Source organism: Condylostylus longicornis, unplaced genomic scaffold, assembly GCF_029603195.1.
Source record: "Condylostylus longicornis isolate FDR11 unplaced genomic scaffold, ASM2960319v2 ptg000119l, whole genome shotgun sequence".
In the NCBI taxonomy this organism is placed as follows: domain Eukaryota; kingdom Metazoa; phylum Arthropoda; class Insecta; order Diptera; family Dolichopodidae; genus Condylostylus; species Condylostylus longicornis.
The window spans coordinates 1220940-1242732 of NW_026578087.1; the positions used below are offsets into that span (position 1 = coordinate 1220940).

A 21793-nucleotide genomic window follows, 5' to 3' on the forward strand; every position below is an offset into this window, starting at 1 on the left:
TTTGAACAGACTGGTCCGAATTGTAGACTGGTTTAAGTCCATTCATGTTGGAAATTGGAAATGCCGCATAGGATTCGTATTTCTACAGTATTGTCGCTGTGCACATCTAAATTTCTTTCAATTTCCGAGTTAGATTTTATAATTTCACTTGCAAAATTGTAGATGAGTACTGCTTACATTATGTCCTTGTAATCTCTAATTTTTAGAAAATTGAATTTATGATGTATTAGAAGTTATCTTGTGTAGAACAAGCAAGTTTTTAATTGTTTTATTTTGTATAGTTTGGACGCAATTTAAGAAGATGTTGCACCGAACTGTAATAACATATTTAACTTCGCTATTGAAAAGGCTATAGTACAGTGTTGATTTATCAGACGCCGGTACACGACGCCCTATTATAACACCAACATATCTGTAGTTTTGAGCATTTTCAATTTTGTAATTATTATAATATATAGATAGCTTTTTAAATTTAGATTTGGTTAGAATATACATGAATATCTAGTTTTATTTAATTCGTGAATATTGTATATTAACATAGGTTTCAATAACTTTACTAAATACATATCAGATCGATAGAGGTCGAAAGTTTCTCACATTTTCCCTACCATCTGATTTTTTATAAATCGAAGTCATTTTACTAATCATAAGCATTCTTGGCAGAACAATTATTATATATTGCGATCATTAACTCAATCCACCTGAAATTGTTTCATTTATGTTCTTACTCACACTTATAAATTAAAGAGAAATTTGTAAATGTGTACATATGTACATATATTATTTGATACAGCGTTTATTTTATGCATATTTCAATATTTCTGTTCATGACTGACCTTCACCCAACAATTATTATCAAATTCACTAAGAAAGCGTTGACATTTCTTTTTTGTTTTTCTTTTTTGTCAAATGGAACATAACGATACCAGAATGAATAAAGAAAAAAACCAAATAAAACATTAAAATATGTTTATTACTTTATTTATGAAATAAAAATATAATTTTTTTTTTTGTATTATTTTTAAAAATTTTCTAATTTTAACAAACCAAAAATGACAACAAGAAAAAAAAATTAAATAAAAATTTGAATTTTTTTTTAAAAACTCATCATCCTTCAGCTCATTTTCAAAACTAAAATTCTTGACCATGACTTTGGATATAGATCGACCGTACGTTGCTGTTTAAGAGTTTTTTTTAAACATGTATGTGGTGATTGATGTTGAGTGGTGACCTACAAACAATAATAAAAAAATTAGTGTGTTTTTTTTTTTTTTTGGTTAAAGAACAAGAATTTTAAGTAACATAGGAGAAATGTACACGGTTTCAATAAAAAAAAGTCCAATTTCTTCATATTTTTTTACATTTTCATAGCGATTATGGTTACTCATAACGATAAAAATAAAAATTAAATTCAAAAAAATTACAATTAATTTCTAAATGAAAATGTTAAATGGCATTTATAAAAATGTTTTATGTTTTAAAAAAATCTACACTTTTTAATCATAAAAAAATTATAAAAATTTAAAATTAAAAAAAAAAATTTATTTCAATTTAAATGAGATTTTAAAATCAAAAAAACTCGTAATTTAATCATATTGTAGAATACTCTAGAAAACCTTTGTCATCACTTGATAAAAACCAAATGGCCGCGAGTTATGAAAATGACACTTTATCAAATCACTCGAAGAAAAATGACGATTATACGCTGATGAGATGTAAAGTTTTAAGGTGTTTTTTAATATTATTATTTTTTAACTTTTAAATTCTCAATTTTAAAAAAAAAATATTTATGGTATGAAATTTATTTTCAACAAATTTATGATTCTTTCATACGTTCATAATATAATTATTATGTAAAATATAATTTTAAAATTTTAAATGTGAAAATATAAAACATTCTTAATTTATTAATTTTTATTTAATAAATTTTATTTCTATAAATATTTTATAAATTTCTTTTCTATTTAAATTTATAACAAAAGCAGAAAATATGATATTATAATAAAATAATAAATGTACATATAAACATAAGTGAAAATAGGAAAGTTAGAAAACGGGAAAAAAAGAAGGCAATATGGAAAGATTATTTAAAGGAAAAGTGTGACAAAAAAGTGTCCTCATATTGACGTTTGTTTCTCTATTTAAAGACAAAAGAAAAACAAAAGAAAAAATAAGAAAGTGCTTAAAATTTTCATTATACATTCTTAATGTTATAATATTGTTCATAAATTGATGTTATAAGTAAAAAGAAAAGAAAGAAGTGAAAGTAAATATGGCTTGCTGTGGAACAATTACAACAATAAGGGCCCCTATAGACATGGCTCAACAGAGTGACATATTGAAGGTACAAAAAAGTATGATTAAGTACTTATTGGAGAAATGGGTGTTTCGGATATTGTGTTTCATCTTTTTGATATATATATATTTAAAGAAAATCTTTCAAAATACAAAACAAGAATACCAATGTGTTTCCAATAAAATGCGTTTCCAAGAATAGCAAATAAGTTAACTCAAAAAATTGTATGAAATTATCAGAATCAACTTCTATTTCTAAACTAACTATAAATAATTAATTAATTTGTTGAAAGTTCAATTCAATAATCTAATAGTTTTTATGATTTGAACTTATCACGCAACTTTGCGACCGTGCGATTTGACATATCTGATTAATTTATTGGAGGGTACTTGAAATATCTTGCTTAAGTCGACAGTAGATTTTCCGATATACAACTTCGGAAAACAATGTTTATGAACATGGAATTGGTAATATACCAATTGAAAAATTCGGAAAGTTGACTCAATTTTATTCGCTGAATTGGTAATTTATAACATAATCATGTTGTGACCAACGTTTGTACATGAAATTAGTTTAAAAGTAAACATAGTATAACAATTTTTCTGTATTTTTATTTAAATTTAAACTGAACGTATAAAATAAATGACAATATATTCTAAAATGCTGTGAATCGTATATTAATATTGCCCCTTTGTGTAATTTAATTTTAATACAAAAATATACGAAAATAATACATAATAACATTTTAATGAAAAATAAAATAAAAAGTTCAGAAACATAATTAGAAAAAATTTATTTATCTTTAGATCCTGTTTGCATTTTTACCCATACATCAATTACAAAATCTAATTTAATTAGAGTAATAGCAATTTATATTTGCTCGCATAAAAATTGTACATTGTTTGACTAGGCACTAGGGTGTATAAGAGTACAAATGTATATGTATATGAAATTTATAAGCTAAATTGGGTACTTTACATTTGTGTTTATATTCAAATTTTTAAATTTGGTATGCTAATCAGCTTTTCTTGCCAATTTATTGTTAGGCTTTTAATGTAGTTTCCAAATAACAAAATTATTTCATTATATTAAATTAATATAATTTTTATGAGACATTTAAAAGTAAACTCAGAAAATGTCAGAAAACAAAACAAAATGTTTGCACCCTAGCGATTTTAACTTTGTGATGCACTTTCATGTACATATGTATGAATCTATATAAATAAAATGCATTAGGGAAAAGTTAAAAATTGTTTTGAATTTTCTCAAAAGAAAAACTTTTAATCATTTTAATTAAGAAAATATTTTTTTTTTGTAATGAATGAAATTCAAAATAAAATTGTAATTAGTAATTTTTTCGTGAATAAAAATTCCTTCCCGCAAACACAACAAAATAAAAAAATTTAAAAAAAAATTCTCTGCCAAACACAAAATACAAATGACCAGGAAGACTTTGCACTGCCAAAAAATCAAAAGAATGGACATGTTGTTTCTATTTATTTTCACTTAATTTTTTAATTTTTGCACCTTTATTTTGAATGTATTACAAGATTTGAAAATTTGAATTGCAAATTTACTAAAATGAAATAATAAATACCATTTAGTGTTATACCCTATTTTGAGAAAATTCTAAATCAAAAATTAAATGATATTTTTAATGTGATCAGAATAAATGAAACACCGATATTTTCATAATTTATGATCAATAGGATTTTTTGGTATTTGTAGGGCAAAAAATTCTTTTTAATTATTTTTGAAAGTGATGTATGATGATAAATGATATTTGTTTTTAAGTATAAAAACAGAACCAAAGCGGTGAACGCCAACGGAGAAAGATTTCCGTCATTAACGCAGAGAAACGCGAAATGGCAAAATAAATTCAGAATTCAATATTTTGTCTACAATGTCATACACACATGGAAACAGATAATATCAACAACCGCCTGCTGTAAAATATGAATTAAGATTATTTAGTCGCCGTCGGTTGAATTCGTAGTGGTAGTTTCGCTTGATGGTGAACATATTTATACATACCATTAAAGAAAATCCTGTTTTATGTTTTTGCTTGAACTCTAAGTTTTTAGAATTTCTAAAAGTCGAACTTTATTTTCATTACGATTTTGTTTATACTTTGTCAAATAAATTGTTTTATGTTTGTACTCCATCTGGGAACAATTGTTACTTTTGACAATACAATATGTACATACTTATGTATGTTAATAACAAAAGTAACTATATACTGCTATTACCCTGCGACTAAATGAATCACTAAAACTCAAAATTGCTCTATGATCTTTATTTTATTTAATACAATGCTAAATAAAGCCATCTATACCCATATGATGTACATACGAAATTATGTGTGTACTTTTGTGTAAAATTTTCAATAATGTTTCATTTTTTAAATTTTCCCTGTTTGCACTTTTGCCATTCGTGACTTTAATTTAACAAGTTATAATGCAACAATTTGTTCTTTTTTGTGATTTTTTATTAAAAGTCGCAATGCTTATAAATTTTGAAAATAAATAAATATCGTAAACACAATAGGAAAGGAAACAAACAATATTGTCAATTGGAAAAAAATTAAAAATATTTTTTACTGCACTCATTATTTTACGTCACATTTATATGGTAATTTCAAATAGCTTAAATTTTTTTTTAAATGAAGTATTTTATTTAAATATTTATTTTTTATTTAACATAAAAAAAAAAATTAAAATTTCAAAAAATTAAATTTTATTAAAAAAAAAAAAAACTGCACTTTACTGTTTCCGCCCGGGTTCGAACCGGGGACCTTGTGCGTGTGAAGCACACGTGATAACCACTACACTACGGAAACTTCAAATAAAATTGGGAAAATGACATAATAAAGCTATTTGATTGAAATTATTTTTAAATTTTCAAGTAAATGAAAAAGAATTGAGTGTTTTCAATTGAGTACAAAATCATGTTCGTCAGATTCAATTTTTCTACCAATTCACTCAACAAATACATTGACATACTTTTACAAATGCATTTACAATTTATTTTATAGAATTTATATCTAATTCTACAATATTATTTATTAAAATTAACAATTTAAACAATTGCAGGGGCCCGAGCAGATACATGTTTCGAAATTTTACAAAGAGTCAACAAAAGGGAAATTTGTGAGTTACATCAATGAAAATGCAAGAACCTTATACCAAACATTTAGAATTGGCGCATACGATTCAAATAATGGACCATGTTTAGGATGGCGGGATAATTTAAACGCTCCTTATCAGGTATATTTATGGAATTTTATATTTTATCTGTTTTATTAATTAATCAGTTCCGTATTATGTGTGTATGTATGCATGTATATAAAATAAATATTAAACAATATTTTATATTACTTTCATTAATTTTCAATATATTTTTTAGTGGATGCACTATGATGAAACATTATTAAAAGCAAAAAATTTTGGTGCTGGTATGGTGTCACTTGGCGTTAAAATACGTCAATTGGTTGGTATTTATTCGCAAAATCGTCCTGAATGGATTTTATTCGAACAGGGATGTTATTGTTATTCGTTAGTTGTAGTTCCTTTATACGATACCCTAGGACCAGAAGCATGTGGTTTTATTATCAGACAAACTGAAATAACATTAGTTGTAGTTGAGGATGACAATAAAGCCAATATGCTATTAGATAAAGCACCCCCATCTCTGAAAACTTTAGTTAATATTAAGCCTCTTAAAAAGGAGACAATAGAAAAGGCTCAGAGTCGGGGTGTTAATATTTATACATTTGATGAAGTAGAAAAATTAGGTGCAAAATATAACCCGCCTGAAGTGCCTCCACAACCAGAAGATCTTTGTACAATATGTTATACTTCTGGAACAACCGGTAATCCCAAAGGGGTCATGTTAACCCATGCAAATGTTGTCGCTGGTGTATGCGCTGTAATTTTACAGTTAGGTAATGAAGTAATGCAAAAAACCAAAAACAAATAATAATTGGATTGACAATTTCTTCAAAAATTTTTTAATTTTTTATATTTACAGGAGAACATAAAATTAGAGCCGGCGACATAATGGTATCATTTTTACCTTTAGCACATATGTTTGAGAGATGTTGTGAAAATGGAATGTACTATGTTGGTGGGGCCGTTGGATTTTATTCTGGAGATATAAGACAACTAACAAATGATTTCAAAGCTTTGAAACCAACTGTTATGCCAGCCGTTCCAAGATTATTAAATAGAGTTTATGACAAAATTCAAACAGATCTTGCCAATTCTCCAGTTAAAAGAACCTTATTTAGAATGGCTCTCAGTTCTAAAGAAGCTGAGATAAAACGAGGAATAATAAGACGAAATGGTTTTTGGGATAAATTAGTATTTAAAAAAGTTCATGAAGGTGACAAGTAATTTCTTAAACTAAATATTTAAAATATCAATAATGAAATTGTTTTAGCCTTTGGGGGAAATTTAAGATTGATGGTTGTGGCGTCAGCACCCTTAGCAGGTAATGTTTTGACTTTTATGCGTTGTGCTTTGGGTTGCTTGGTTGTTGAAGGCTATGGTCAAACTGAATGTACCGGAGCTATTTCACTTACAGTGCAAGGTGATTATGTTCCCGATCACGTTGGACCACCAGTATCATGTAACGCAGTAAAGGTAAGAATTAATAGAAAAAAAATATAAAATGAAAATGTAATTCAAAAATATTTATGTTATTTTTTAGTTGGTTGATGTTCCAGAAATGGAATATTATGCAAGTCAAAATACTGGTGAAGTATGTGTTCGTGGTTCTAATGTATTCCATGGGTAAGGTTTTATTATAACTACAAATTAATTTTTTGTATAAAATTTTGTGTATAACAGCTATTATAAAGATCCGGAAAAAACTAATGAAGCTATTGATGAAGATGGATGGCATCATACTGGTGATATAGGTAAATGGTTACCTAATGGAGCATTAAAAATAATTGATAGAAGGAAACATATATTTAAATTGAGTCAAGGCGAATATATTGTTCCAGAAAAAATTGAAAATATTTATATAAGGAGCCAGTATGTAAATCAAATATTTGTGTATGGAGAAAGTCTGAAGGTAAAATATTAATTATTGTTAGCATTATATTATTTGATCAAATTTGTGTCGCATGCATCTATTTTCAAAAATTAAATTAATATTTTCCATTATAGAGCTGTATTGTAGCAGTAGTTGTTCCTGATGTAGAAAATCTCAAATTTTGGGCAAAAGAAAATAACATTCATGGAACACTATCAATTTTGTGTAATAACAGTAAAGTGAAAAAATTAATTATGCATAATATGTTGGAAACGGGTAAAAAATCTGGACTAAAATCATTCGAACAGGTAATTTTTACAAATTTAATGATTTAATGAATTTTAATTTAATGATCGGTAATTTTTTTTTGTCTTTTTTTCTATTTTTGTTTAATAAATTTAGGTTAAAGATATATACCTGCATCCAGATCCATTTTCAGTACAAAATGGCTTATTAACACCAACATTTAAAACTAAACGACCGCAACTGAAGAGTTACTTTAAACCGCAACTGGATGACATGTATAAACATCTAGACTAATTTAATGCAAATAATTAATGATAAATTTATAAATAAATTCAAATATCATTATAAAATAAGTACATAATTAATAATATGTAATGAAATTGAGAAAGAAAAATTTAATTGAAAACTAAGATGATACAGAAAAAAAAAAACACGAAATTTAATAAAAAAAGAAAAGTTAAAAACAATTCTTAGATATTAATTATAAAATTTGAAAAATTCAAAGTTAAATTATTTAATTTATAATTTATTTTAATTCAATTTTATAAAATTTAAATATTATTATAAAATCATTATAATAAATTACATTCAAAATTTTGTAGTTTTTAAAAAAATACTACAATGAAATGGTAGTATAAGTAGAAAAATTAGTTTAAACATTTTATGATTGGGAAAAAAGATATTATTCATATTAACTTCCAAATAATAATGTAAAAAAAAAAACATTTTAATAAAGGAAGATTAAATTATTTTATAATCGTTTCTAGAAGAGTAGGAAATTTTTAAACCAATAAAATCATAGATTTGTTTAAAAAGATTATTATAATTTTATTTCTTGCTTAATTTTTTTCTATTTGATCATCAAAAAAATTTAACTTCAATTAGTTTGTTTTATCTAATTTTATTTTAATTCTTTTTTTATTTTTATATAAAATTAATGTGCACTTTCAAATCAGTATGTAAAACAAAAGCATTAATATAAAAAATCAAGATGAAATAAAATTAAAAATCCAAATTCTTATTTAGTTTGTTGTTTATTGTTAAATATTCGATTTAAATGGTTTGTATAGCAAAATTAACACAAAAAAATAAATGAAAGATTTTTAATATTCAAATTAAATAATATGAAAGATAAATTGTTGGAATCATTCAGAAAACTATTTTTAAAACGCTTAATATATTTTTATATTAACAAAACAAAAACATCTTAACAATTTTAAAACAATTATTTAAACCCAAAATAATAATCAAAAATAGAAAAAACATTCCAATATTATTTTCCTAATCTTAATTTTTAATTTTTTTTTTTGCTCTACGCTTTTAAAGAATTTTTCTAATTTCATATTCTTACAATAATAGAAAATATTTGCATATTGAAATGATTAGGTCTTTCTTTCATCCTTTTATTGGAAAATCTGAATTCTGCAAAATTTTTCAACAATTTTAAGATCCAAAAGCAAAATAACTGATAACTTGCAATTTTATTATTATTTTTTATTAAAATATTCAATATATTGCGAGAACAAAATATTGTTAAACAAATATTATATAAAGCAAGTGCATTATAAAAATAATATTTGAAAAAACAATAATTTCAAAAAAAAATCAGTGGTCTTAGTATTCAAATTATAGTGAAAATGTATGAATTATAATGAAAGTGTATATTAAATAAAAATATTAAGTTTAAAGTATGAAATTTGGGCAAAGATAAAACTTTGTTACCTAAAGAGAAAAGATCTATAATAATAATTAGCTTGTAAAAACCAATACCTAAATATGTCTCCAACTTCTTCAAAATATAGAATTTATTTTTCTTTACATAATTTTTTATTTTCTTTTTTGTTTCATAAGTTTTATTTTACAAACTTATTTATCTATTATTTAATATTAGAAAGAACATGAATACAACAAGCTATATTCTGTTAGTCTTTCATCACTTGACGTAATATTTTGCATAAAATCAATTTTGAAATTTGAAATTCTACAATGAAAACTGAAATATTTTTCGATATTTTTCCTATGATTTCATGTGAGGCGACTAAGAGAATATGAGTGGAACATTTTACTGAGATCACTGATCAAAATTAGAAATATGATTTTTATAACCATTCATCATAACTATAATATAATAAATGTATACATAAAGGAAGAATGTTCTAGTTTACAACCACCATCATTAATGATAAAACCAAAGAAATTGAGGAAAAATACCAAAACTAAGGATTTGGTTTTTTTTTTAATTTATAATTACAATAAGTATGTAATATAAAACAAAAAAAATCGCTTTTACCTGTCAATTTAATAGAAATTAAATTTTATATTTGAAACTGCAAAAACATATTAAAAACAAAACTATATTATTATAACGACACAAGAATAAAAAATATAGCTTAATAAAATGCCGAATTTCGAAACTTGAAGAAAATTGTTATTAAAATATTAAAAAAAAACAGCAAAAAATTTTTCTTTCAAAATATGTTATGAAAAGCTGCTAAGCAGTTTATAAGTTTTTAATATCATTAATTTTTAAATAATAAATTACAAATTGGAAAAAAGCAATTATAAAAAAAATATCTTGTATATTCATAAAATTCAAATAACTTTATGTAGGAAGGAATTAAACTTATAAAATCGAAAAAAATTACATAATAAAAATTAAATTAAATCAATGCAGTAGAGAATTTTATTTAAATTGTAATATTGCTTTTAAATTATACGTACTTTAATTGGATAAGAAATAGTAAGTAGATATTTAGAAAAGTATTTTCGAAAATTATAATCCTTTAATTTGCCGATTGCATCCAAATGCTTTAATTTTATTACAATCTAGTTCAAAAACCTGAAAAACTATAACGTTACGTAACATACTATGTCAATATGCATAATTTTAATTTGTTCTTTTTAAATCCAAAAAAAGTTATTTGACAGAAATTTCAAAAATATCATCACTTGAGAAAGGGAAGGATGGATCTAAAGAGAAAATACAAATATTTAATCTAATTTATTTTTTTATTATTAGAAGTACTTAATATACACATATATAGATACAAAATTTATAATACCCTTATATCTATATTTTGTTTTAACATTTTTTCCACGTTTTTTAGTTTTTTAAAACGGCTAAGTTTACTAAAGAATAATTATATATACACATACGGTTATATATATATAATATATAACAAATATAAATATATCTTAAAATTAAAAACTATTAAACTTTACATCAACATTGGTTAAAATAATTTAGGATTCTCATTAAAATTTAAACTTTGTTCAATTCATATTTGTTTACTCCTTTTATGAGTAAGCAAATATTATTTTTATTATATTTATTCTGGTAAATGTAGAATTCACGACATTACTCTTATGAAAAAAAAAATAAATAAAAATTGATGTAATTATATTTTTAAGAATAGTAATTACAATATTTTTAAAAGCGGATTATGCAAATTAATTAAAGTGCATTAAGGTAACAAAAAATCCTTCGCTACGAAATTGCACTTACCCTGTGTTATACATATTTCATTAAAAATGTAAAATTTTTTATAAAGAAATAAATGCTTATACGGTTTTCTTTTGACAAATCTAATTTAATTTAATTTTTGTTAATAAATTAATTTAATAATGCAGAAATTGGCTTTTATAATAGATAAATGTATTATAAAAATTCCAATATACATATGTATGTGTTACTTTTATATAAATATATAAAATTTGCAGTGCAAATACAATGAAATGTAAGTAAAATTTGTTCAGAATTGCATAATTGTTCATTAAGAATTCAAAAAAGTTTCGTTAAAATTACGAAATTTTTCGTTAATAACTCTTAAAATTTCAATTTGTAAGTCCGTAAAAGCAATTGGTGATAATTTGGCACGTCTAACTTTCATGGATATGGCTCTAAAAAATGCATCAATTTCATCATCTTCGGCGGTTAAACGTGATGTCGTTGGACAATTTGTCGTATTTGCTACAGTTAAACTGTTATTATTTGGGGTATTAGTTGTATTAGCAATAGTTGTAATAGTAGCAGTTTCAATGTGCTGAATATTTGTAGGATGTATTGTTTGCGTTGTATGCTGTTCTATTTGATGAGTATTTTGCTGCTTTGGAGAAGTATTAGTTGCACTCGTTAACGGAGTCAAAGTGGAAATGTGTGATTTTCCATCTTCAAAAGTAACAATATTGTCTTCCTCCATAGTTACATTACCATCTTGATCGATCATATACTCTGAGTATATTGAATTATCATCTTTAATAATATGATGCGTTGGTTGATTTTGAATTGAATGCTCGTGTTGTTGTTGTGTTTGATGATGTTGTTGGGGTTGTTGAATTCCAGTATTGATTAATTCAAGCGACGTTGGTACCATATGTGGTTCTATTTTAACAGCAGAATCATCTTTTTCTCTAAAAATAAACAAAAATTTTAATTAGGATTTTATTTTGTTAAACTTCAATTAGTTTATAATGCTCAAAATGTGAAAAGTCTTATGCACATCTTTCTTATATTTCACACACTCTTTCCTTAAAAATCTCACCATATAAAATTAACTTTGAATTTATAGAAAAAATTGTGTGAAAAAAGGTGTAAATGTTTTTAAAATATAAGTTATTAGTCAAGGCAATATTGCAAATTACTTTCGTTCTCTTATAAATTCTTCAAGATAAGATAATGCATCAAAATGCCTCCAACGAGGTGTTTCGTCTAAATTGATTGGTTGTTTCAAACTTTTCCTTTTTAGCCGTTTATGTTCTCTTGTATATTGATCTCTCAAAGCTTTCCATTTTAATCGACATTGTTTAACTTAATTAAGAAATTAATTTAAAATGCATTTATTTACTACATTAATTTTTAATATTATTTACCAGAAGTTTTCAATTTTCTTGCAATTTCTTCCCATGTTTGAGTTTTTATATCAAAACTCCGATAATGTGGATGTGATCTGTTATAGAGACATTCTTCATATTTGACTAAATTAATAAGTTCCTTTTCGAAATATCCCTCAATTTTTAAAAATGTATGTATGGATACATCGCCAACGTCACCAACATCTTCTTCCTCATCTTGAGGCTGATGGGGATGTTGCTGAGCTACTGCTACCGTCTGATGAATGCTCGGTTGTTGATGTAATTGTTGTTGTTGCTGGTTATGGTCAACCGTTGCTACTGGTGAAGTTGTAGTTGTCAACGCACTATTGTCAAATCCTTGCTCGCCAAAATCTGCACCATTTGGGTCTAGGAATTCCCAAGTTTCTTGATTTTCTTCACCAAGATCTGAATTTTGAGAAATAGCTATACCAACTGTAGAAGTTTTTTCCTTTTTAATAGACGCCGCCGTTTCATTTAATCTAACATAAAAATTATTCCTAATTTTCCTTCAAAGAAATAAATTAACTGACATACTCAACTCTTGTTGTGATGAATGATTTTAAAAAATCTAATTCATTGAAATGTTTCCACCTTACGTTGTCCTCTTTATTTGATCGTGTTAGACGCTTTAGTTCTCTTGCATATTGATCTCTTAATGCCTTCCATTTGGCCTTACAATCTTTCGCTAAATTAAATTTGTTTTGAAAAATTATTGATACTTTTAATGAAAACAAACTCTTACATGTTGAACTCAATTGTTCAGCGATTGTGAGCCACATTTTTTGTTTTTGTAAACCATTTCTATAGTATGGATGGAACCTATTGTAAAGATACTCTTCTGGCTTTACTAAACTAATAAGAAGCCTTTCAAGTCTATCAGTTTTTTGAGCTTCAGGCTTCATTTTTATTTACCGAAAATTGCATAAACTTATTTCAGTTGATTTATGTTGCTGCCGTTATTTTGTACAAATATATTTCATTAATAATATTTTATTATTTTTTATTGCAATTCGTGTAGTATACTGCTACAAAAATAATCTTTCAAGATACAAAAATAATCAGAGAACTACTTTAAAGCGGCCATTTTCTAACTACACCACTACAAAAACAACATGAAGTTGAATTACTAGAGTCACTGTGTATCAGTATACAATTTGCGTTGCGGCGTTAGGAAATCTGGAAAATAGAATGAAGTTTATCTCATACAAAAGAGCATATTTTGACATCAATCGAAACAATGGATATGAAACACAGATTCATAAAACTTTTCCTAACCAACATGTTGAGAATGTTGTTTAATTAAATTCATCTACTTTACAGTTTCGCCAGTTTTTATGCATTTTTCGCCAGTTTTATGCATTTTGTAAATTTTTACATTTTCCATATTTTAAGTGCCATTTATTTCCTCTTTTCCAGAAAGATATTTCAAAATCCGACTTAAGTTATATAAAAAAACCTTGAACTTATCGTTAGTTAAGCATATTGAACACATTTAAACACCATTCTTGTCAAAAAAAATGTCAAATAAAGTGAAAAAATGGTAGGAATTTTTACATGAACCAAAGAACTATCAAGCAGACAATAAGTTCGAATTGAAATAGCTCGGCTTAAAAGCGACGAACCAATGAATTCACAAGCGAAGTACTTCTTTAGTAATTTGCAGAGGCGTATTATCTTGATCTGAAACTAAATGCAATAAGTTTAAAAGTTTCAAAATTTTAAATTTATAAAATAAATTTTGAGAACAAAAGATAAAGAGTATGAAAAGATAAAATTTTTTTCCAATTTTAAAAGTGCAACTGTAATTAATCAAAAAGAACATACAAAATTTTTTAGAACAAATTTGTATATTGTAAAAAATTAAAAAAATTCGTCTGGCGATATTCTACAAGAATCAAAAAACTCGGAACTTAGACAAACAGAACAAATCGTGCAGAACAGGAAACAGAACTGGTTTTTACATTTGGTACGCGGTGGTACTACTAATAATATTTGTGGAACTTCACATGCTTGACATTTTGCCATACTGTGTCAAATCAACTCTGAAAAGTATGAAATATGAAAATCGACTCGAAAATTGGATGATGGTACGTATGGGATATGAGCATGTATGTAATATCAATATTCAGTAATATATACATATGTATATGCACAATAAAAAAATTGAAGTTCCTTAATTTAAAAGTTTATTGAAATTGGAGTAAGCATAATACAATATCTATTATAAGTATTGGCAATTAAAACAATGAATTAACGAACAAACTTGGTTTGTTCCATTTTCACTTCGGTATAGTTCTTTCAAAATTGGATTAGTAATAACTTACGTAGTTGTTTATCATTCATATAATAATTAACAATTTTTTTATAAATGTCACTATTTAGGAATAGAATATTACAAAAATTTAAGCTTTTAATAAATATAATATATAAGAAGAGATATGGAAATTGTAATTTAAAATTTATCTGCTACTACGAAGAGAATCCAGCTCATTCTGTATCAATTCCAGCTGATTATATAAATGTGAAAGTTCTTCATGGCTCATTTCTAAATCTATGTTTGGTCCTTCAACAGTTCGTAACTGTAAGCAAGCTATTGGAGTTTTCTCTTTTTGTTGACAATGTGAAGCCATTTGAACTTTTAATTTCCATGTTACGTCGTTCAATTCATTTTCACTAATATTTTTTGATTCTAGGTTGTCTAGAATTGGTTTAGTGTTTTTTATCCATAACTTAATAATAGCATCTACTTTATCATCCCCAATACGCAATTTCTCACGTAATTCACTCTGTAATTTTGTCGGCTTTATTATAAATGTTGAAGTCCTTTTCAAAATATATGAAAGAGTTTTGATCTAAAAAGAAAAATATATTACTATCTAATATGACTAGGGACATGCTTATTGTATTAATGAGGTCCAAAGTATGTATGCATATGTAAATAAAGTATTTTATATACATATGTATGTAGGTAAATATGTTAAACGTGCATGTTTAATATTCGTATGCTATTAAATTATCATACCAATAACAAAAAATCAGTTCTTGGAACTCCAACTAGTTTTTCTAAATCTTCCAAAGCGTTTTCAGGCTCATCGTGGTCTTCATGATTCATGTTTCTGTCAACATAATCTAATACAGTGCAGAAAACTTCATACTTTAAATTATTTACTATCTTGATTCCTTCTCTAGCTCTGAAAAAAAATGTTTGAAAATCAATACATTATATTTTAAATTCATTAATTATTTATACCTCTCTGTTATTTTAATCCAGTGCAAGCTCATTGTTTGAAGAAAATTGAATTTCTTTGAAAACGGGTTGAGATGTAAACAAAACAATTTTTACTTTTGTACAGATTACAGCAATAGTGCAATACTATGCTGAATGCAGATACCTCTAGGTAGAAATAGTTAATATTGACGTTTTTAGTGGTGATACTGTCAAAATATTGTGTTGTCAATAATATTGTATATGAATACACCTATCCTGCATTTCACGCAGTAATTAACAAGTTTCGCGTAATTTTTCGAATCAACGGTAAGAGATTTAGAGTTTTATGTAAATTTTTGACACGAATCATTTAAGTGTAAAAGCAGAACCAAAGCTGGGGACGAAAACGGTGAACGATTCCCGTTGCTAAGGCAGAAAACAGCGAAACGGTAGAATTGGCTGTTCACTATTTTGTATATAACATCAAACACATATGGAAACAGATTATGTAAAAAAAAATCGTCAGCATTTCACTGTTGTTTTGTGTTACCAACGGAAATCGTCCGCCGTTGCCGTTCAACGCCTTGTTTCTGACTCTACACTTAAGCTGGATTTATTGGTTTGTCAGTTAAACGACGAGCTACTGTATTTTACATGAAAATTTGAATTATTGACAATCTTTTTATTTTTAGTACAGTTTTTTTATTCTTTCTCAAGAAGTTGAATCAACTTTAACTTTAGTGCGGAGGTTTTTTAAAACGTCAAATTTATATATTTTACACTATTACAATTACATATAATTCTTGTCAAAAAGTAATAAATGCATTATAACAAAAAAAAAAACTATCAGCTTTTTTCAAACGAACCAATGAACAATCAAGAGAAAAAATAGTTCGACTTTAAATAGTTCAGCTCAAAAATGACGAACCAATGAATCCAGCTTTAAGAGCGTATGAAATAAAGTAATGCCATATAAATCTATCAGGCCACCAAGGAGATGGTGCCGGAAATTATTTGTGTAAAGGAAATTACTTAACATTTCCAACTCTATTGATTCTATATTTTTTTTAATTTAAAGTTTAAATTTGAACAAAATCGGTTGGTAAATTCTATCTGAAAAGTGTATTTAAAATAAAAAAAAAATTGCAATTTTTAACGCAGCCAACCTTTTCTGTCTTCCAAATGGTACGGTTCTGAATTAAAGAGTAAGGTTTTTGAATAAGAAACTAAAAAAAAAGTCATAACAAATTATCATAATCTACATCGCTTTTAAAATCATACTAAATAAAATAAGAGTCACAAAGAAATTTTACAAAAAAAAAAACATAAAAAAAAATTAAATAGAAATACATACTTCGAAAATTTAAACATTAAGAACTGTTTCTGTAAAATTTGAAGATTGCAATATTTTAGAAAATAAGTTGAGCTTGGTGGCCTGATAGATATAATGGTATTAAATAAACAATAACAAAAATGTTAATACGACAGTTTTCGAAATTATGAAAGTAAATATTTTTTGTGTTTCAAGTCGTTTGAAATTTTTTGATTCTAGCGGGAAGAAATTCTTTTGATTCTACCTACATTTATTCGATCGTTTACATAGGTAAGTTATTTGCCAGGAAATTCATGTAACATAAATGTGATTTGGTTTTTAAATGTACAATAAAACATCCAATTAGTAAATATACAATTAGTAATCGTGTTTTAAAAATTTGGAAACAAATGTACCGTTATTTTGCGATTTGTGAAGCTCAAATATGTTGTTTTAATTTGTCTAAAAAAGAAAGAAATAAAAAGGAAAATTTTGAGAATTTGGAAGTGTTCTCTAACCGCACTAGATTTATTCGTGTTCTTTGGAATCCAAGAAATCAAAAATAAGTTTATGAATTATATTTAACAATTGTATATTGCTAAATAGGTTTGTTAACCTTAACATAAAAAAATATCAATGTAAATTCGTCTGCTCTAAACTGTCATTCTCTCTGGGGGGCCAGGGTAAGTCTGATAAATTTAAAACAAATGCATTATGTATAAGTAATATAACAATTATGTACATATATTTCAATTGAATTTTATAGATATGTATAATTCCATATAAAAATATAAAATCATGTCACAGAATAAATCTGATATGTATGTGCAGGTTACTCCTTTGTACGTACACATGTAAATACATATGGTATGTGCATACATAAAAAGCCTGTCTAGTTAGAAATGTTATTTTCTTGGAATGTTACGCTTTTGGAGGATGATAGGCAAATTCAAACTAATGATTATAACCTATGAGTTATGAATTATCATAGTATCATACTGCCTTTGTATATCAAGTGGAACTGAAGGTATCGTTTTCACCAGTTGTAAATAGTTTTTTGCAAATTTATAAGTACTTCCTGGTAAGTGCGCTTTTACAATTGATTTATTAGCATGAATTCATCAGTTAGCTAAACAGTTCTGGCAAATTCTTTGCCCACCACTTGTGAATTTTGCTAATCTGCTAATTGTTTTGCATTTATATTTGCATAGGATCCTGATTTCAATCAACGGCTACTACATTTTGTAGCTGATCATATTAAGTCGCTTATATTTTAACCACCAGTGAATTTGCATTTCTAAAATTTACCACTGTAAATAAATAAACATTTGAAAAGTTGATTATATTTAAACAAATAACATAATACAGTTAAATTTTTATGAAACGGACATCTATAAGGCATAAATTTATTTTATTTCTATTGAGAGAAAAACTTATGGAATTTTGGGTGCTTGTATCGCGATCACTCTCACAATATTGTATAACATGCAAAATCAATGTGAGAACTAATAATATTAAGTAAAAACAATTATTTTTGCACTTTCCAATCGAAAATTAATTGCAATTAAAGCGTAAGAATAAATTTTAAATAGGAATGAAACACCTACCATTTTCACTTGATGGTTTCTTTCTGAAATATAAAAAATAATGTTTTATTCTAATAATGTTGCATAAAACTAATTTACCTTCGACATTTTACTATTGCCACCATAATAACTGCTCCTAAAACTGCAGATAATATTGAAACTACAAATAATGTTAATGGCCATCCAATTTCAAAAATTTTTTCTATAAATAGACATACGTATATGTATGTATGTATGTAGATACATACATTTCTTTTAATAATATTTTTATCATAGAGATGGTAAATTATTGACGAACACAATTTACGATATACATACTTAAGTACATACATAAATAATTAAAAAGTATGAACTAACTAAAAAGAAACTTGTGACCATACCTGTTGCTCCATCAAATATGAATGTCTTTTTTGTTGGTAAGGCCCAGCTACATAAATTACAAGCAGAAACACCTTCTGTTAGTATATCCTCCAAAAAAGGTGGTCTTGGCGGTGGTGGCACAAAAAGACCATTCCATAAACCATTTTCACCACTGTGAAATTCTAAAGGTGATCCAAAAATTTCATCATCAAAATTTTCTTTAAATGCGTCTATTCCTTTAGACTCATTATAAATACTTTCTTGATCTCCTGCCAAAAAACTTCTAACATCAGACGAGTTAAACGGTAATTTAGATAAATTGTAAGATGTAATGGATTTAGTCGTCGAAGAATTTATAATTTGTGACGCATTTTCAATTATGACGGATGCCATTTTTTTTATTTGCTTTTATTTTTACAATAAATTAAAAGCTAAATATAAAAGCTTAATCTATTTGTTGCCTGGTTGCTCCTTACAAGAAAATTATTCTCAAATAAGTGTACTCATTATACACCTGCAAGGAAAAAACATGGTAGATATGTAGATATGTATAATGAATTCTACATTTAGAGTATGCAACGAATCACCTGCAATAATAAATTCAACAAAAGGTAAATTTGCGAAGAAGGCCTTCTCATATTTTCAGAATTAAACATTTAAATTTTATTATTTTACCCTAAATTTGTATTATGCATTAATATACACACATGTGTACATAAAAAATGATTAAATTAAGTTATATCACATTATCAAAATCTTTGCGATAATTTTCACAGATTTTTCCGATTTAAAAAATTAGTTTTATCCGGACTTTTAATATTCGTTAATACATACGTACATAGAAAAATCGTGGATAAAACTATTGTATTTACAATGAACACATGTGAAATTAATATATCAACAATGCTGACAGTTTAAAAATATGTTTTAAAATCATTATAAAGTGTTGGTGAACAACGTATTACCAAAACTACAGGCGAACCCATGTATGAAGAATGCATTTCAGAGCAACGTCTTTTATTAGCAAAAGAAAATAACGTTCATTCATTTCTGTTATGAGCAAAAAGTTTGCAAAAGAAGAAGACCGTTTTCTGTTGAAAGTTAAAAAAAATGGAGTAATACCGAAATTTCAAGATTGGGTGTTAAAAAACTTTTAATATACAATTTATTTTCGTTATAGAATTTTCGTTATTTTCGAAACATTTTGGAGCTAGCTTGAAAATTTTTAGAATTTCTTGAATATGATGGATCTGCATACATGTGGATAAACATTTTTTTTGTTCATTTCAGGAATTTTGCAAAATTGAGGCTTCTGACAAAATAAATCTGGCAAAAAAATTTATTATTCATAAATGTATGTACCTACTTATACATAAGTAAAATCGTTTCGAAATATCCGATAAAAGAAATGAACACTATGCAATTTTCCGATACGTTTTATATAAACGGACTCGATTGTTTGTAAATTTATAAGTATGTACATATACAATATACATATACTTTGAAAAATAATATTTTGAATGAGGCTCAAATATTTAAAATTTATGCAAGTAGCCTACGGAGGATCTGAGATACCCTTCAGAATAAAATAGTAAAAAATAAAAAAATTTTATTAATTATTCAAAAAGGCAAAGAACTCGCGTATTTAAACACATTTTTAAACATAATCGATATAAAATTTTTGCATAAATTGCGATATTAAAATGAAAAAAGAGAATGTTCAAAGAATTTTTTATGTACTTATAAAAAATTAGTGAAAATTAAATGAAATTTTTGATTGCAGGGATATGAGCGGAAAAAAGGAGCAGCATTAAGTACCTGCTCAGATACTGGGCTCCATATGTGTTTGATGCATCCAAAAGTGGATTAAGAAAATATCTACAACATTGAAGCGGAAGATTTAATCTTATAAAATCTTGCATTTGTTCAAATAGTATTTTGATAATCAATTGCAGGTATGGAAATAATTTTTCTTTTTTCTATAATTTCTTTGTTTCTACTAATAAAACATTTCAGCATGGAGGGGGTTTTGTATGAATGTATGTATGTTTCTTAAACTGTATGTGAACATTTCGTAAAGTAACAAATTTCCTGAGAATTTTTTAGATTATTTTTCTTTGTTTATACAATTAAAATCAATTAAATTTATTAACATTTTTGTTACGAACCTCCCATGTCACTATTATTGTACTTTTATATACTGTACTGAATTCTTTAAAATGAAATAATGAAAGGAAGAAAATTTTGTCATCATGCTACACAATCTGGCGTACGTACATATGTACCTTTAAATAAAATTTACGTATGCATATGTATATGTATGTATGTATGGGAATACATGCATGTTTACAGACATATAAATTTTTTTTTTTTTTAAATATCTCTCCCCATCCCGTTGTTTTTTTCGGTATATTCCTTTAATCGTGCATTTTCTAAGAATTAAATTCAGTTGCGAAATCAAACTCGTCATGCAAGATACATACATACATACGTATGCATATGTAGGATAGGAATAAACAATAATGTTATGCGGTGTTAATTAGGTCTCGTAAGTCTTTGATTGGATTTTTTTTTGCTTTAAAAAGAAATCTAACCACGACAGCAAGTTTGTTGACGACATTTAGCATTCTCAAAAGTTAATGTTGGCATTTTTTTTCTTTTTCTTGAGACATTATGTATGTATGTATATGTATGTTTTATAAATAGTTACATAAAATGTTTATGTTATTTTTTCATTGTAAAAAATTACAAATAAAAATAATTCCGCTAAAAATTACTATCCTGTTGATTTTTAGTCTTATATAGAAGAAACCCTTGTGTGTGAACGATATATAAACCTATAGAATTTTATATGAAAAAAAAGTACGCAATTT

The 21793-nt window shown here is 26.0% G+C and overlaps 4 protein-coding genes and 1 non-coding gene across 11 annotated transcripts in view; 1 reads left to right on the top strand and 4 right to left on the bottom strand.

Annotated features, from left to right (window-relative positions):
- The window catches only part of LOC129614813 (long-chain-fatty-acid--CoA ligase 6), a 38688-nt gene extending 30085 nt beyond the window's left edge, over positions 1-8603 (top strand). For 3 of the 6 annotated variants that reach the window (XM_055529705.1, XM_055529706.1, XM_055529704.1), the window contains exons 3-10: positions 5389-5562; positions 5702-6239; positions 6326-6679; positions 6737-6939; positions 7007-7089; positions 7147-7375; positions 7471-7644; positions 7739-8603. In XM_055529705.1, the coding sequence (XP_055385680.1) occupies positions 5389-5562; positions 5702-6239; positions 6326-6679; positions 6737-6939; positions 7007-7089; positions 7147-7375; positions 7471-7644; positions 7739-7876 (1893 nt within the window). In that variant the 3' untranslated portion in view covers positions 7877-8603. Of the gene's footprint in view, positions 1-1982; positions 2345-5388; positions 5563-5701; positions 6240-6325; positions 6680-6736; positions 6940-7006; positions 7090-7146; positions 7376-7470; positions 7645-7738 lie in introns of all 6 variants that reach the window. The other 3 variants (XM_055529707.1, XM_055529708.1, XM_055529709.1) reach the window with 2 other exon arrangements.
- On the bottom strand, positions 5063-5135 carry Trnav-cac (transfer RNA valine (anticodon CAC)). The gene has a single exon. It is a non-coding gene; the product is annotated as a tRNA-Val (tRNA).
- Positions 8604-10700: 2097 nt separating the features above from the next.
- LOC129614775 (uncharacterized) lies at positions 10701-13565 on the bottom strand. Its single transcript, XM_055529633.1, has 5 exons — positions 13197-13565; positions 12989-13139; positions 12452-12933; positions 12224-12389; positions 10701-11992 (listed from the first exon to the last, which is right to left on the bottom strand). Exons 1-5 carry the CDS (start codon positions 13354-13356, stop codon positions 11356-11358), a joined length of 1596 nt encoding a protein of 531 aa, XP_055385608.1. The 5' UTR covers positions 13357-13565; the 3' UTR covers positions 10701-11355.
- A 1067-nt stretch (positions 13566-14632) lies between these two features.
- On the bottom strand, positions 14633-15866 carry LOC129614793 (uncharacterized). Its single transcript, XM_055529667.1, has 3 exons — positions 15705-15866; positions 15477-15645; positions 14633-15306 (listed from the first exon to the last, which is right to left on the bottom strand). Exons 1-3 carry the CDS (start codon positions 15734-15736, stop codon positions 14914-14916), a joined length of 594 nt encoding a protein of 197 aa, XP_055385642.1. The 5' UTR covers positions 15737-15866; the 3' UTR covers positions 14633-14913.
- Positions 15867-17727: 1861 nt separating this feature from the next.
- Positions 17728-19494, bottom strand: LOC129614796 (uncharacterized). 2 transcript variants are annotated; one of them, XM_055529670.1, is made up of 4 exons: positions 18941-19494; positions 18660-18762; positions 18582-18604; positions 17728-18271 (listed from the first exon to the last, which is right to left on the bottom strand). In XM_055529670.1, the coding sequence occupies exons 1-4, from the start codon at positions 19311-19313 to the stop codon at positions 18210-18212; spliced, it is 561 nt and encodes a 186-aa protein (XP_055385645.1). In that variant the 5' UTR covers positions 19314-19494; the 3' UTR covers positions 17728-18209. The 2 variants fall into 2 exon arrangements, with proteins under 2 accessions (XP_055385645.1, XP_055385646.1); XM_055529671.1 differs by having other exon boundaries at positions 17728-18284.
- Between the last annotated feature and the right edge of the window lie 2299 nt (positions 19495-21793).